At 36.4% G+C, this 18,072-nt stretch overlaps 1 protein-coding gene across 3 annotated transcripts in view; it reads right to left on the reverse strand.

Moving 5' to 3' along the window:
- Positions 1-4,016: 4,016 nt before the first annotated feature.
- The window catches only part of LOC149835555 (putative manganese-transporting ATPase PDR2), a 76,592-nt gene continuing 62,536 nt past the window's right edge, over positions 4,017-18,072 (reverse strand). For 2 of the 3 annotated variants that reach the window (XM_090008583.1, XM_090008584.1), the window contains 6 exons: positions 7,516-7,581; positions 7,263-7,334; positions 7,040-7,191; positions 6,438-6,549; positions 6,239-6,355; positions 4,017-5,356 (listed from right to left, as the gene is read on the reverse strand). In XM_090008583.1, coding sequence (XP_089864709.1) covers positions 4,241-5,356; positions 6,239-6,355; positions 6,438-6,549; positions 7,040-7,191; positions 7,263-7,334; positions 7,516-7,581 — 1,635 coding nt within the window. In that variant the 3' untranslated portion in view covers positions 4,017-4,240. The remainder of the gene's footprint in view (positions 5,357-6,238; positions 6,356-6,437; positions 6,550-7,039; positions 7,192-7,262; positions 7,335-7,515; positions 7,582-18,072) is intronic. The other variant, XM_090008585.1, reaches the window with a different exon arrangement.

Consider the following 18,072-nt stretch of genomic DNA (forward strand, 5'->3'; position numbering starts at 1 on the left):
ATTTAAACTATCAAAAATGTATTAATATAACGTTAATATCAGCATATTTTTAAAAATAAAAAATGTATAAAAATAAGCTGACCTTTTTTGGATTATATATTACTTTTTCCATGAGGGTCGATTATATATTATTGGCAGTTGAAATTATTCACGGTATCTTTTGGGGGGGAAGGCGGGGCATCCCTATTGGAAAGACACTCCTTTTCTTAAGAAAAAGAGGGCCCCTTTCATATGAAAGGGCTGAAACAAACACCCTAAGAACATGAGATGGCAAGGACATGTCAAATTTGGATAAAGAGGTCCCATGCAAAAGAGATCATTTTTTGTTCCATGGTCCCATCTACCGGAGCAGTTCCAGTAATCGGATCCAAGTACTTAATAAAGTATTTGGGTCACAAACCATAAAAAAATAGCTGCACGTGTAGCAATTTTTTTTATGTTGTGTTTTATATGAAAAATCGCCCTTTGGCAATTCCATCTCTCAACATCACAAGTTGGCAAAACATTATTTTGCAACACACTGATACCGTGTTTCCATCCCATTGCAAGGCTCTCAAAAAACATGGCCTTAATCTAACCAATCATAAAGATTGGGAGATAGATGAGAAAAGGTCAATGCAGAATCCCACTCTCATTAGCTAGTCGGATGTGGATTATATGTAATTGAATTGAATTCTCCATCACATTCACATTTAATTTGATCTTAGATTCAAATACAAAGCTACATAGTGAATTTGAATATGAGATGGTACCTGGTTGAGCAAATCCAAGTAGGGATGGCAGTGGACCAGGGTGGGGGGACAAGGTCTCCACCCCGACCTCATCTCAAAATTTTGCCTTCTATTCCCGTCTTCATCCCCGCATGGGTTTTGATTTTAACTTTCATCCCCAGTCCATTCTCCGTTTCATGTCCTCCATCCCTAGTCCAAACGGGACAAGGCGTTTCCTCTCAATCCACTGCCATTCTTAAATCCAAGTAATTGCATTTCAATTCATCCAATATCCAACCCCAATTCAATTGGTTTACATATTTCGTTAGTTTTTGTTTGGGAGCTTTGAATCTAAAGTGTTTTGTGTGGCGCCGATCACTACAAATTTTTTGTCAGGATAGAAATTTTGTCTTGCCTTACAGAGGTCATATCTCTCAATCCGAACCTAAAACATATTTTTTTTGGAGACACCTCTCTAAAAAATAAGATTTTTTGGATACAGTGTTTGAAAGAACAATAAAGTTCTTGAAAATTGGTCAAATTATAAAATATTATTTATTTCATGGTTTTCATAAAATAAATAATCTAAACATACTTTAACATATTTTAATTCAATGTATCCACGTCCTTATCATTCATGTACATGTTCAAACATACTCTAAACATAAAACTCACATTCATTGCAGAATTCACCCATAAAATCCATAGTTTCTACGTAAGAAGCTATATTTTTCATCAAATAAATAATATAAACATGCTTTTACAATGTTTGATTTAATATAACACATCAAGAATAATCAACTACATCCAATCTAGCATGAATATACATTAAAACATATTGTTTGAGTAAATCTAAGACAAACATCCTTCAAGAATCACATAAATTGATTTTACAATTAAATTTCTTAAATTAATCATCCACATAATATCAGCCTTTTCATTATCGATTTCCATATAAGTATGCATCTGGGAATCTTCCCATAGTATTCACCTAACCACGACTCATCAATGTGACCACAATGAGAAGGCCAGGTAGGAAAAAAACAAAAGATCTTGATACTAAATATTTATCTTTCTATGCATCTTTTAACACAATTTCATTAGCATAAGATGAACGGCTACCCTAACACAAGCTTTAATTTGTTTTCAGTCATCCATTCTTATATGCTCTAGATGCCGTTCATCTAGAGCATCAATGACCCTGAAAAAAATTTATGGGACCCATCTAAGGTATAAGCAACACGGACATCGGGTTTGGGAGGCCATTCATCTTAGGGATGAGGAGGGGGGGGGGGGGGGGGGACTGTCTTTTCCTACTTGAAATCAACAAAGTGATCCATTCTCCAAGATAAGCCAAAATTTTCTAGCTACTGAAACTACTTAAAACAATATCCACGAGCACCTTTTCAGCTAGGGCTGTAAACGAGCCGAAACATGGCATGTTCGGGCTCGGCTCGTTTTACCAGTGGACTGAGTTTGTGGCTTGACTCATGTTTATTTTTAATCTAGTCGAGCTTAAGCTCAGCTCGTCCCTAAATGAGATGACCTCAACAGGAGCTGGCTCGTGTCAAAACATTTCGTGTTATTTATACATAGAACATATATATATATATATATATATATATATATATATATATATATATAGTTTAAATATATATTCTTGTAAAAACATTGGAAATGCCCATATTCTTAGTTCTCATATTCTAGTGACTATATATAGAGGAATTAAAACCTACCCACTGAAAAACATGCCAAACCTATCCAATGAAATTTTTTGGTATCTTTTTTTTTTAATTTTGATTGTACATATGTGTTCAACATGATTGATTTACTAGAAATCGACACTTGGATCATGAATTTTGGATAGAAAGAATGGTATTTGGAGCTTCAAAAATTTATAAAAATTGTACACCGTTGATTTTTGAAACTTATAAAAACCTATCCATGTATAAGAATCAAATGCTCCAAGAACTGATTTCTATAAAAATCATGCATATAGATCACATCTGTATGGTCAAAAAATTGGAAAAATAATACTAAAAATCCAATAAAAAGTGTGGTGGGTAGGTTTGACATATTTTTTTAGTAGGTAAGTTTTTACTTTATATATATGAGTAATGTGTAACTCTCAAACCGTCCTAACCCCTTTTAAAAACTATACTTGCAAGTGTTTAATGCTTAATCCAAACATATATATGTATTTATCATTGCTTATTCACTAACCATGCTTTTAATAGAATCAATTTAACAAAAAAATTTAATTTTTAGTTAATCAAATTTTTATGTAATATGAACAGTTAGTTTTTTTTTTGTTATACTAAAAACACATCTAAACATTAAAAAATGTTTAAATCAATACAAGTTTTATACTAAATAAAGCATAGAGATCCCATCTACACATTTAGATTAAGTAAAAAACACATGTAAATATGTTTTTTAAAAGAGTCTAAGATGGACTTGAAGATAAATGGTTTAAAACTTAAGAATATATATATATATATATATTAGATTCTAATGAAGGTACAAAACTAATGGCCTACAAATCATACGTGCAAGTTGTATGGACTCAATCTAAACACATAGATTTGTTCAACATGGTTTGTTTGCTAAGCCTTAGATCTGCTTTTCTGATATAAAAATATGATCTTTTGAGTTATGAAATTTTGGCACATTGTGGGCCATTGATTTTTAGACCACTTTAAAAACCTAATTACTTGTGATATTCATATGATTCAAAATAAGTTTCCTAATAAACAAACCCACATAGATCACATCCGTAACATCTGATCTACAAAAAATCATAAAATTTTTAATTAAAAAGTGATTTCTACTTATTAGTTTTATACCTTCATTAGTAGCCAATATTTAACCCATATGTATATATATTATTACACTTAAGAGTTCACGTTTTATGCATAGATTTTTCATTCATCCTCTTGTTATATATATTTTATGTATTATTCTTTTTATACATTACACTTAACATATATATTATACATTAAAAATATTTTTTATCTATACCACCTCTCAAAAGCCAGGCCGAGCCCAACACTCTTTGTTCGAGCTCAACTCATTTAAGCTAAATGAGCTGCTCATGATCCAGCTCACCAGCTATACAAACGGATCAAGAATGAGTTTGTGACGAGCCAAACCGAGTCACAATCTGCTCAGTTCATTTACCATCCCTGTTTTCAGCTACTCCATTCCAAACCAGATCTGAACCAGGCACGCAACAGTTCAGGCATTGCGCTTTCAGAACACTAGTGAAAGAAAGGCCACAGCAATAGACGTTCTAAAATATGTTGGTTTTGGTATAACTTTGGATTATACTCTCAAAATAAAAAAACAGTTCCATGCTTTTTAGATGTACAGATCTATCAACGATCTGCAAATAAAAAATGTTTTGACTCCGAGCATTCTTTAGCCCAACAAAACCCTAAAGTAAATGAAACAATGATGATGATAAAACCTTCTAAAGAAGAAACCTATGAAAATGGTGGTTAAATTCAGGAGATAGTTACTAGGATACACTACAAGTCTTTCTTTTGTGCTACCGTGGCCTGTCTTCTGAGTCTTTTCCTTGCTGGAACTTTCCCTGGAAATGCCCACCGTAGAGTCCGCTCCCATACAAAACAACTGAAAATCATAAGCATTGCCCATCCAAGCAGCTTCGCACCGAAAGGCTGTGGCAAAGGTACCAGCTTCAACCAATCATTCAAACTCCTGAACAGATCGGAGGTAATGGCTGTGAAAAACACGACTGCGGCCATTAGTGCATAAAAGAAAGGCTTGTTCTCCCTTATGCTCTGGTTAAAAGGATGGCCCATGTAGTTTACACCAAAGGTTGCAACCTGAATCATCATGTTAGCCATGTATGAGACAGTGTTCACCAGGTTGGGATGGAAGTCAGAATCTGGCTCTACGCGTTCCTCAGGCATGTACTTCTGGGCCTCCTTCACCGATGAGATGAGAAACAACAGGTGAATCGCAAACTGACCGAGCAGGGAAAGGAAGACGTATGCACAAAATATGTTTGGGTGTGGGCGCTGGGATGAGAGAGTGGAAAGCGGTCGAGCATGTGAGATGAAGAGGAAGAACGCTGCTGTGAAGACACCACTTATAGTGGCCTGCATGTCACCAAGTTTAACACCGTCCAAGTACATTACGCTCAGAACGTAGGCAGTGGCCAGGCAGTTGAGTCCAAGAATCTTGAACATCTGAAGTGTGGTCACAAGCGTACTCCGACCCTGGCGGATAATGTCCAGCGTGGGTGAAACTGAAGCATGTTTTGCAGTGAACGGTGATGCCATTGATGCGTCCCCGAGCTTGACAATGGGTGGGGAACGGCCATCACCCTCTTCATTCATCTCATCCATGAGCTTCTTCAGCTTGAGGCGCTGCTTCTCAGCCGCAGTTAGGTGGCGGTTACTGTTGGCAAGAGAAGCTGATTCTGATGACTTTGATGGTCGACTGGTTCTATTTTTACTCTGCCCAGGTCCATCTCCATTCACATTCAGTGGCTCTGTTCCTGACTTCAGCTTCTTTGATTTACCTGACTTCGTATCAGCCTTGGAAGCCTGTTCTGATGATGATGAATCAGGTTGAGACGGTGGTATTGCATTCAGGAGGGCAACACCAACATGGGCCTACAAAATGTATTTAGCATACAAATATTAAACTCAGATCTAAAATATTCCTATCGAGAGCACAAAGATTTCAACTACTGAAAGTGTGGCTACTTATTGCAAGGGCAGATTAATAAGCGCCAACTCTTAAAGCACATGCACAATAAATAAGAATTCAAGAAATCTATAATAATAAAATGGTTTTAGTTTTAAGAGTCCATGCATCATAACCTCAACTTCTTACATGATATTAGACTTGAGCCTACTTGGACGGGATATGCACATAAGAAATAGGTAGCATTGCTTCGAATAGAATACTTCATCAGGATATGTACATAGGAAATAGGTAGCATAAATTCAAATAGAATTCATCTTCTCAATTATGCTAATGGGATCATATATTCTAGTACCCACTAAAATATCCCTATATAATATTAATAACCTTAAAAAGCATATCCGATGAGTGTCCTGTTTCAATATCCTGATAGCATACCTTTGTTGGGATACGTTTCCAGGAGTAACAGTGAAATATAACATGAAAATAAACTTACAGTGAGGCTAAGTCGATACACACAGGACAGGTTTGAATACCATCTGAACTCACAACTTGCTAACACCAAACCCAGAGCTCATTGGACCTCCTATATATTGAGGTTGAAAACCAAGGTAGGTTGCAGCATCTAACTGCGCAGACTCTAAAACTTGAAGCACCATAAACACAGAACTGACCAATTCCTCCTTTTAATTTCATATTTGTTTTGTAGTATCACTAAATTGTTCCATTTAGGCAATTGTTGTACATAGGATGCTCACATGCATGGCGGATCAGACTTCTTTTATTCTAAATTTCTAATCCAAAGATATGAAGGGATTGTGCAGCAGAGAACATGATAGGATATTAACCTGCTTTAAAGCCCCAACGTCATTTGTCCCATCTCCACACATTAGAGTCATCCTACCGACTGTCTTGAAAGTGGTCATGATAAGTTCCTTTTGATCTGGAGCAACCCTTGCAAAGACCTGAATTTGTTATGGGAAAATATACCATTAGATGAAACAAATTTAGGAACAGAAGTATCAATCCGACCCTGCAGATGCTCACCTTTACAAATGGAATGACTTGGAGGACGGCCGAAGTTTGTTGCAACATATCAAAGCAGTCCCCACCAATACAAAGATCAAAAGACTCGGACAAAGATACAACTTCATTCTGGCTGCATAAATGACAATGGCAAGCAGCAATTGCTTAAATTATGGCAGAAAACATCATCGGCACTCCTAACTTCAACTCAGATGCAAAATTTCATAGCATGCTTATGGTGTTTCTTTCAAGTATAAATGAAAAAATACACATACACAACAAAATACATGAGTTCTTATGATGACTATGGGAACAGATGGATTCACATCAGTGAGATGTATTTGTTTCTTGTGAGCTAATCACAAACTAAGTTCATAATGGCTGGTTGGATGTGAACCATAGCTTGCCAGGGAATGATACGCTCAAAAAGAGCCTACACGCAAGATTCTTCTCATGTAGTGCTCCAGATGGGCAGGACAAGTAGACCCAGAAAAGATGAACAGGTGAGGATCTCTCTGGCACTGCTTAATTTTTGGCTATTTTCACAGGAAGATCCAAGATATAATAGGAAGGCCTAAGCAAATTTTGCCACAAAATCTGAAGTTACTTTACCAGAAACTCACCGGTAAGAAATTGTGTGACTTTCATCTGGAGAGAACCATTCAAACCCCTGGGTATTCTTCACTGGAGTCAGAATTAATGTCGGTTTAGAAATTATATGAACTTGGCTTGCAACATGGCAGGCTGTTAAAGCTTGATCTCCGGTGATCATCACCTAGAAAGAAACCATGGTTAGGAATGATGCGAACCATAAAATACACCAGTACAAGATTTTATGTGGTTTACCAAATCATGGGATGATCCTTTCAACTCGGACAAAACAGCAGCAGAGTCTGCTCTAATAGGACAATTGAAAACCTGATAATTAAAGAACCAGTAATATTCCAAATCAGAACCACCTTGCATCAATAATAATCACTTAGCATTTGAGAAGCAATCAGCTACAACCTTCCATATCGGTCAATCAGAAAAGCCAGACTGTACAAACAATTACCAAACATAAAGAGTGAAAAAGGATAATCTGTTTGAAGGTACTCACTGCAAAACCAGCAAAGATTAGATCACTCTCCACCAAATCTCTATCCAAGTTCCTGGCCTCACTGACCTGTCCCAAAACCATGAATTAGTACTTAGAAGGTAAAAACATAGGTCAACGTTTTTGGGTAAGCTAAACTCAAGAAAACCCTAGAAACAGCAATGTTCCAGACTTGCTTAGTGGAATTCATTTCCTACTTTATAAGCATGGTTACATGCGGAATTCAAATTATATGACTATTTTGAAAATTTTCCACAGTATAAGGAATTCTAATTATATGATCTCACAACCATATACTGGAGTCAGATAAACATGATCACATATATGATGGAAAATGGAGACGAGCATAGAACCTCTCTTTGTCTCGGGGGTTACTAAAAGTTTGAATGACAAGCATAAAGAATTATAAGTGTCAGATTGGAATCACCAAGCAAGGCAACAAAAAGAGTAGAATCGTGGTTAGGAGGAAAATCAGATCAGTTATCTGTGAACCCCCCAACTAAGAAATGTCTGAGCCGGCCATAGCCCCACTAAACAGTAAGCAAGTCAAAAGAAGATGGGCATCATCTTTCTCTATAGGTCTCCTGAAATCAACAAGGACGAAGAATGGGAACAAGAGGGGAAAGGAGACTAAACCTACGAGAGAAAGATCATTATTAAATTATTCAATACCACCTTAAAACAAGTTACCAATCCTAGTATAGCTTGTGTGTTGCATTCGTGATCATTACTTTTCTCTAAAAAGAAAGAACTTAATTTCCAACACTTATGAACAAACTTATAAAATCCCACTCAAAACCAACCTTAACAAAGGCACCTTCTTCTTCCAATTTTAACCTGCCACATGAGGCAAAAATTTCCTAAAGTTGGAAATAAGTAGAAAAAGGAATGGCATTGCCCATAAAAACAACTTCATAACTCACCACAACTATTTAGTTACAAAATGTTCAAAAGTTGCATCATGTGATCTTTGCCCTGGATTGTGAACTCATCCTATATCAATCATTGGCAAAAATCTTAACGTCATATTCTCTCACAACCACAACATAATTCACCATGAAAGTATTGTTTGCTCTCTTCCTACCACAAAACCTACCAAGTAATTTTGACTACTAATGACAAACTTCCATTGATTTTTTCTCATGCTCTCTAATCCAAGCACATAAGAGAAAACCCTTTCAAGACCAATCATCATGCCTTTACCAATATTATCCAACACAGGATATAAAAAATTGATTTAAGCCTGATGCAACCAGTAGGTTATCAAGTATCAGCAGTTTCCCTTTAAATACTAGCTAAGCACTTCCAAATGTCAGGTTAGGTCCCCGATACTACACCCTTTTTTACATCCCCTACCCAAACAATCATGAGTAGCCCCCATAGAAGAACCAAAATGAAAATATTTTATTAGAATCATAGTGCACACCACCCCATCCAACCCTCTTTGCACTTGTGGCTCCAAATCCATTTTTTCTAACTACAAATAGAAAACCAAGTATCAGTTTATGAATTTTTTTCAGTGAACCACCTTAAATAGATGGACGTTTGATTTCTCTTTAAATATCCACAAATAGTTTTATTTGTACCAATGTTTTTTCTTTTTGAAAGAAAAAAAATTGAAAGAAATTTATACCAATAGATGGACGTTTGATTTCTCTTTAAATATCCACAAATAGTTTTATCTATACCAATGTCTTTTTTTTTTAAGAAAAAAAAATATTTGAAAGAAATTTGTGTTAAAATGTATCTCTCTTTATGTAAATATTTACATATATATATAAAGAGAGATACATATACATATATACATCACGTATATATGTATATGTATCTATCTATATATATATATATGTAAATATATATGTTTCTTTTTTCTTGTAAAACCCGAAAGGGTATTTTAGTCAATTCTTTCCATTTTGCGCATATTCATAATTATGAATATGCTGTAATTCTTTTTCCTTTTTTTACTTTTCTTTTTTCTTTTCCTTTTTTTGTTTTTTTTTTCTTTATTTCTTTGTTGACTCAAAGTCAACCTTGGAGGGCTCAACACTAGCTGTTGAGCCTCTCCAACGGTTAGAATTCTAACAGTTGGAGGGGCTCCAACAGCTAGTGGAGCCCCTCCAAGGCTCCTTTTCCCTCTTAAAAATAGGGGAGTTCCCCCTTTGTAAACTTCACTTCTTGGAGCTTTTGTTCTCCATTCTTCTCAATAAAATTCTTTATATTTTGTATGCCTTTGTGCATTTGAGTTTCTTTATTGTACCTTTGTGTACATTTGTTCTAAGTGTTCTTGTGCATTTGTGCACATTGGTGGTGTTGTGCTTATCTCACACTTTATCTCATTTTTGAGATATTTTCACATGGTATCAGAGCTAGGCTTAAAGGAAAAGAAGATTGTGCTTTTTTTTCCTCTTCGTTGGAGTACCTCGTAAAGCGTGCCATTAAGTTGTGGTGGTTGGAGTGAATATTCGGCTCTTCATCCTATATTTTAGAAGCTTCCTACATCAAGAAGGGACTCATTTCGCATTGTGGTACGCATTTATTTCTCTTTGTATCATCTCTAATGGGCGAAAAGGATTCTCACTTCTCTCTTGGCTTCAAATTGAATGGAACGAATTATCATGTATGGGCTGGGAATATGGAGGCCCATATAAAAAGAAAGGGTCTTTGGGGATATGTTCAAGGAACTATTCCCGAACCCGAACAAAAAATTACTACCCTTGAGAGAGGGGAGATCAAGGTTCTTGAGGGAGAAGAAAGAGAAAAGGCTTTTGAAGATTACAATAAGAAGCATGAAGAATGGGAAATGAAAAATTACAAAATACTCTCATGGTTCTTCTCTTCGGTTGAGATCAAAATTAATGCCAACATTTTAAAGTTCAAAAAGGCATATCAAGTATGGGAATATCTTGAAAGAATGTATACTTCAAGAAATTTGTCTCATAAATACTATCTCCAAAAGAAGGCTTTAACTCTTCAACAAGGAGAAATGTCCGTTAGAGAGTATTTCGCCGAGTTATCCACTATTTGGGATGAACTTGCCCTCCAAGAACCTAAATGGAGTGGTGAGGCTATTGAATTGAGAGCCAAACAATTAGAAGAGGATCATTTCTTTAACTTTTTAAATGGGCTTAGGCCCGAGTTTGAACAAACTAGATCCTCTCTCTTGTCTTCTTTCTCTTCTCCTCCATTGGAAGATGTACTTACCAAATTAAGTGGAGAAGAAACTAGATTGGGAATGAATAAAACCAATCTAAGTGTGTTGGCCGTTCCCTCTAAAGATGAGGATGAGGGTGCTTATGCCGTCTCAAGACCGGAGAATAATGTTAAAACCTATAAACCCCCTCATTTTAACAAAAATCAAGGAGGAAGAGAAAATGGTGGGCATTATGGAAGAAGAGATTATAGTAAGATCATATGCCATTTTTGCAAAGAACCGGGTCACATTAAACCGGTATGCCCTAAATGGAAGAAGATGGTGGCTATGTCTACTACTTTTCAATCTACCAAGGAGGAAGGTCCATCAACTTCCAACCATGCTACTTTGGCTCTCAATCAAATCATGGAAGCTCTTCAATCACTCCTCAAGGGATCCGTTTCCGGAGCCGCCATGACCACCTTCTCTCCTCCCGGTAAGACTCTTTGGCTCTTAGACTCGGGTGCATCCTTTCATATGACTCCAAATGTTTTTGCACTTTCTAAATACTCAAAAAATTTGTCACCTTCTTTTGTCTCTACCGCGGATGGGGCTTCTCTTGAAATAAAAGGAATTGGTGATTTTGAAAGACAAGGTTTTTCTATTCCTAAAGTTAGATTTATACCAAAACTAAATTTAAATTTGCTTTCCGTCTCTCAACTATCGGATCATGGGTGTGATATCAAATTCTCATCAAATAAATGTTGGATATAGGATCGCCGGTCCGGGAAGTTGATTGGGGAAGGCTCTAGGAAGGGAGATGTTTATCTCATGGAATTTCTTCAAATTCCAAAAAACTCTTTTTGTAATGTTGCCCAACATAAGGATATAAATGTTTGGCATAAACGCCTTGGGCATCCAAATATTGTCAAGCTTTCGTATTTACATTTTGCTAAAACCTTATGTAAAGACAATTTCAATTGTAATGATTGTATTCTTGGTAAAATGAGAAGCTCACCTTTTGGACAAAGAACTATGTTTTCAACTAAGCCTTTCGAAATTGTGCATTCAGATGTTTGGGGACCGGCACCCGTTGTGTCTAAGGGAGGATTTTCGTATTATGTTATTTATGTGGATGATTTCTCAAGGTATAGTTGGATATACTTCCTCAAACATAAACATGAGGTTTTCTCTACTTTTAAGGTTTTTCACAAGTTAATACAAAATCAATTCAATAGTAAATTACAAATTCTTAGAACCGATTCCGGGGGAGAATATCTCTCAAATGATTTCAAAAGTTATATTGAAAATAATGGGATTGTTCATCAAAGGTCTTGTCCCAAAACTCCCCAACAAAATGGGTTGGCCGAACGAAAACATAGACACATAATTGAAACTACAAGAACTTTGCTAATTTCTCAAAAAATTCCAAAAAGATTTTTGGCCGAAGCGGCTCTTGCATCGGTTTATCTCATCAACCGACTTCCATCCAAAAACTTGAATCAAATATCTCCATATGAAATCTTGTATAAAAAAGAACCCGATTACAATAGGTTAAGAATCTTTGGTTGTAAATGTTTTGTTCTCACCGATAAGAATGATAAATTATCTCCCAAAGCTATTCCTTGTGCGTTTTTAGGATATTCGGAAACCCAAAAAGGTTTTAGGTGTTATGATATTAAGAATGATAAACTATATGTTTCAAGAAATGTAACCTTTTTAGAAAACATAAGTGGTTTTGAAGAACACAAAACCCATGAAGATAATGCCGATTATTCTTTTTTGTTTGAACTATTATCTAGAAATGAAGATTTTTTTAGCGATGATGAATTAAATGAGAATGAGGATATAAGTGAAAGTATTCCTCAAACCATTCATGATGAAGAAGAAATGATAAATGAACCAATTACCTATACTCATAGAGATAAAAACACTTTTAGAAGTGCAATAGAGAAATATAGTGATCTTAGTGAATCTTCCAACAATTCTCGAAGAACTGAAAGATCTAGGAAAAATCCTTCTAGATTTATATCCTATGAGTCTTTTTCTCCAAAGCATAGGGCATGTCTTAGTGCCATTCACTCATATCAAGAACCTAGAAATTTTAAAGAAGCTAAGGAAATGATAGAATGGAGGGATGCCATGGACAACGAACTTAGAGCCCTCAACAAAGCCAAAACATGGGTTTTTCAATGTCTTCCAGAAGGAAAGAAAACAATAGGATGTAGATGGGTTTTTAAAGTCAAAACCAAGAGTGATGGCACTCTCGAAAGATATAAAGCTCGTCTTGTCGCAAAAGGATATAGTCAAGAATACGGCATCGATTACGAAGAAACCTTTGCTCATGTTGCACGAATGGTTACTGTAAGGTGTTTGATCACCATTGCATCTATTAAAAAATGGAATATTTACCAAATGGATGTTATAAATGCATTTCTAAATGGGGACCTTAATGAAGAAGTTTACATGGATGCTCCCCCTGGTATGAACGTACCAAAGGGGAAAGTCCTTCGTTTGCAAAAAGCGCTTTATGGTTTAAAACAAGCCCCTAAGGCTTGGTATGATCGATTTAATGATGTGATGGTTCAAAATGGTTTTTCCTCATGCTACACTGACACTGCTCTGTTCGTCAAAAAGTCCGATGCAGGAATTGTGATTTTACTGTTGTATGTTGATGATATGTTGATAACAGGTAGTGACATAAAGGGCATCAGAAACATTAAAACCACTTTAAAAGAAAGGTTTGAAATGTCAGACCTGGGGTATCTGACTTACTTTCTTGGTATCGAGGTAGCCTACTCTCATAGAGGCTATTTTTTGTCTCAAACTAAACTTGCCTGTGAGATTCTTGACAGATCAGGTATTACTGATGATAAAATCTGTGAGACCCCAGAAATTGTGGGATCAAAAATGAAGATCGATGATGGGAAACCTTTGGAGGATCCTACCCCCTACCGGCAACTTGTGGGATCTCTAATGTATCTTAGCATCACAAGACCGGACATCTCTCATGCCGTGCATACTGCAAGCCAATTTCAGCATGCTCCTACATCCGTTCATATGAGTGTCGTTCTCTGAGTTGTCAGATACATAAAGGGAACTTTAAATAAGGGAGTTTTCCTTTCCTCATCTTCTGAGTTAAATTTGATTGCATATACTGACTCTGATTGGGGAGGTGACTCAAATAATCGTCACTCCACTACAGGCTTTTGCATTTTTTTAGGTGAATCCCTGATCTCATGGAGATGTAAGAAACAACAGAAGGTGTCTCTATCATCCACCGAAGCAGAATATCGTGTCATGGCGTCTACAACTATGGAGATTGTCTGGATTCATCAGTTGCTGCAAGACATGGGGATTCCAATTCAAGAACCCACAAAGTTATGTTGTGATAATAAGAGTGCAATCTATATTGCTAAGAACCACACGTTTCATGAGCGGACAAAGCATATTGAGATGGACTGTCATTATGTCTGTGAGGCATATCTACAAAAAGTCATCGATCTTCCTTATGTGACGTCCGAATATCAGTTGGCAGATTTCTTCACCAAGGCGCTTTGCTCTCCAAGATTCAACTTTCTCCTTAGCAAACTTTCGGTCATTGTGCCCTAAGTTTGAGGGAGGGTGTTAAAATGTATCTCTCTTTATGTAAATATTTACATATATATATAAAGATATGTATCTATCTATATATATATGTAAATATATATGTTTCTTTTTTCTTGTAAAACCCAAAAGGGTATTTTAGTCATTTCTCTCCATTTTGCGCATATTCATAATTATGAATATGCTGTAATTCTTTTTCCTTTTTTTACTTTTCTTCTTTTCTTTTTTCTTTTCCTTTTTTTGTTTTTTTTCTTTATTTCTTTGTTGACTCAAAGTCAACCTTGGAGGGCTCAACACTAGCTGTTGAGCCTCTCCAACGGTTAGAATTCTAACCGTTGGAGGGGCTCCAACAGCTAGTGGAGCCCCTCCAAGGCTCCTTTTCCCTCTTATAAATAGGGGAGTTCCCCCTTTGTAAACTTCACTTCTTGGAGCTTTTGTTCTCCATTCTTCTCAATAAAATTCTTTATATTTTGTATGCCTTTGTGCATTTGAGTTTCTTTATTGTACCTTTGTGTACATTTGTTCTAAGTGTTCTTGTGCATTTGTGCACATTGGTGGTGTTGTGCTTATCGCACACTTTATCTCATTTTTGAGATATTTTCACAATTTGTACCAATGTCTCATCCATAATGTTTTCTCCTGTGGAAAAAGCCCTTTGTTTTCTACTGATTATCTTGGGGAAGAGCTCAAGTGCCGGGTCGAACTTCAGTCAACAAGCATGATCCATTTTAGATAAGATGTACATTCATTTTGCAGTATGAATTACTTACATGTCATTAGCTAGCACGGAAGAAAATGGGAGGCATTATCCATAATTAGCTTCAAAAAAGCTAAAAATCACCACATATTTAAGGGAAATCACAATGTGATTACTGCCATGTGTTCCCTACTACAAAGAGCGGCACTTAAAATGAGATAGATGTCTCCATCACCATGAGGATGATAAATGAATGCCTTAACACAATGTGCACCTAGAAGGGGTGAATAGGTATTGTACCTATCAGGAGATATCTATGGAAATAAAAAAAATGGGTTTCCTTGACCAGACGAATACATACAGCAAAGATCCTCAAAGATTTAGTTCATGCATGAAAGCTCTCTGAAGAAATTACTTTAATTTACAGGAAAAATTATGGTGATGCTGAAAAGACGTGTTATATTTTTGTATTGGGTTGGATCTGAAATAGATCCAGACCCATATTTATGTGTAAAATTGTGTTCTGCGCATGTGCAGAATGTGTTTGTAATTTCACTCTTTTGTAAAGGGTATTTATGACCCTTGGAATATAAACAATATAAAAAGGTTTTAGGGCATGCCAATCTCGGTGGCTGCCGTTCAAAATACTTCTCTCTCCTTTTCTTCGTATTTTCTTTGCTGAATAGACTTGTGGTGCCACATCAATTTCTGACATGGTATCAGAGCACAAGTTGGTGGTTTCTTCCAAAAGGTATGCCCAAATAGATTTGTGATTTTAATTTCAAGTCAGAAAAACTGCTTTTCTTGCTTTTCTTCCTTCCTCTTTGTTCTTCGATCTTTCTTTTCTCTCTTTCTCTTTCTATTTTTAATTTCCCAGATCTGAGAATCTTTTTTTTTTATATCAGATCTGAGTTTGATATTGTGTTTCTGTCCGGATCAGATCTGTGTCTGAATCTGCGTTTGATTCTGAGTGTTTGTTAGTCTCAGATCTGCGTCTGATTTGAGTTTTCCTTGATATCATATATGTGTTTCCCTTCTTCTGAATCAAATCTGATTTTGCAAACCCTAAATAGATCTGCCTGATCCTTTTGTTTGTTTTCAGATTTGCGTCTGCATTGTTTTTAATTTCAGAACTATCTCTTACCTACATCTGATTTTGTGTTTAAATCTGCTTCGTCATTATCAGCAGATTGTCTTAAACCCTATTTTATTTTTCCTGCACCCGTCACCTTTGATTTACTGCAATCTGCGTCTCTAATTCAGCCTGATCGCATTGTGCTTTTAAGCAGTCATGGTAAAACAACTCTTGTTGTTTGGGACACGTCTGATATCACATATCAGACTAATCTATTGAGAACCGATTCAAAAAAAAGGGGGAATTGTTCCCTCAACATATTGTTCTACCCGTAGACTGTAGTCTGGCCGACTGACTTACTGGTTGGGTTGAATTCTAAATCAAAACAAACGAGGTGTTTTCTCAGGACCTACAATTTCTTATATTTACCTCCTTAATCATGGATTTTTCTTCTTCCCATGATGGTCTTTCCTCAAATTTCCTGAGTCAACTTGTATCTGAAAAATTAAATCATTCCAATTTTCTGACTTGGAAAAGACAAATTGTTCCTTTTATAAGGAGTCAAGATCTGTCTGGGCATCTGGATGGATCAATCCCTACCCACCACAATTTATTTTGCAGGAAATAAAGGATGACAAAGGGAATGCATTGGTTATGTTGATACAAAATCCTGAGTTCACGATTTGGATGAAGCGAGACCAAGCCTTAGTGGCCTACATTACTTCGACATTATACCAAGAGGTCTTGATATTCATTCTTGATGATTGCAGTGCAGCAGAGTTATGGACTAAGCTTGTTCAGACATATTCCCAAATATCACTAAGCTTGTTCAGACATATTCCCAAATATCAAAGGCTAGGGTCTTATTTTTGAAGCGGGAGTTTCAAACTCTCCAAAAGAGCACTATGTTTATTATGGAATACTTAAATAAAATGAAGACAATCACTGATCAGCTTGCTATTATTGGAAGTGTAGTTACTGATAAGGAAATAGTGCAGCAAACTTTGAATGGTTTGGGAGAAGAGTATCATGTTCTTACCACATCCCTGTCCTGTTTACCAGAATTACCAGGTTTTGAAGATCTTCGGGCTAAGCTTCTACAGTATGAGATGAGTCTGAACCGATTGGCTACTAGGAGTGAACAATCCAATATGCAAAATATTTTGGTCACAGATATGTTTCAAGGTGGTGCGCATGGTGGGAACAGTTATTGAGATGGAAGAGGTCATGAATGTTCTGGACAGGAAGGTCATGGGCTTCTTCCCACTCTGAATATATCCAGCAATTCTAATTTTAATATGGGAAATCGAAATGTCCCTACATGCTTCTTGTGCAACAAAAGGAGACACATCAAAGCAAATTGTTGGTTCAACTTCAACCCTCAAAACAAAGGCAAAAACAACAAAGCAGAGGAAAAAAGGAGAACTGAGGGATCAAAGCCTTCTGAAGATGTACAACAGCTTTTATTACTTGCAGCTCTTTCACAGATGAGTATTAAGCAGAATGATCAGGGAGAATGGTATGTAAACTCTAGAGCAGCTACTAACGTGACAGGAAACCCCGGTAAGCTCACTAACCTATCTCCTCATTTCGGAAAAGGCAGTATTGTTACTGGTGATGGAACACATCATCGAATTACTCACACTGAAAATGCACAAATTCCACTGTCACCTTCTAGTCTTAATTTATATCATGTTCTTCTTGTTCCCAACATCAAAAAGAATATTATTTTTGTATCCAAGCTTGTTGATGATACAAATTCTTCAGTCGAATTTACACCCTCTTTCGTGCATGTCAAGGACCTTCAAACGAAGAGACGTTCGCTAGAGGGGAGCGACGAGGGAATATGTATATCTTCAACGAGGATCCTTCTAGTATCTCTTTTGTCTTGAAGCCATCTTCTACCTCGAAGTCATCATTGCAGATTTCAGAGTCAAGTTCTTCGAGTGTTTTGAGTCTGTCTCGATGTAATAAGCCATCCATATGGCATAGTCGTCTTGGTCATTGTACTCGCAATTTTGTTGAAAAGCTTATGTCAAATAATCTTGTTCC

This window comes from Nuphar pumila, chromosome 6, assembly GCF_984573655.1.
Source record: "Nuphar pumila chromosome 6, dmNupPumi1.hap1.1, whole genome shotgun sequence".
Classification (NCBI taxonomy): Eukaryota; Viridiplantae; Streptophyta; class Magnoliopsida; order Nymphaeales; family Nymphaeaceae; genus Nuphar; species Nuphar pumila.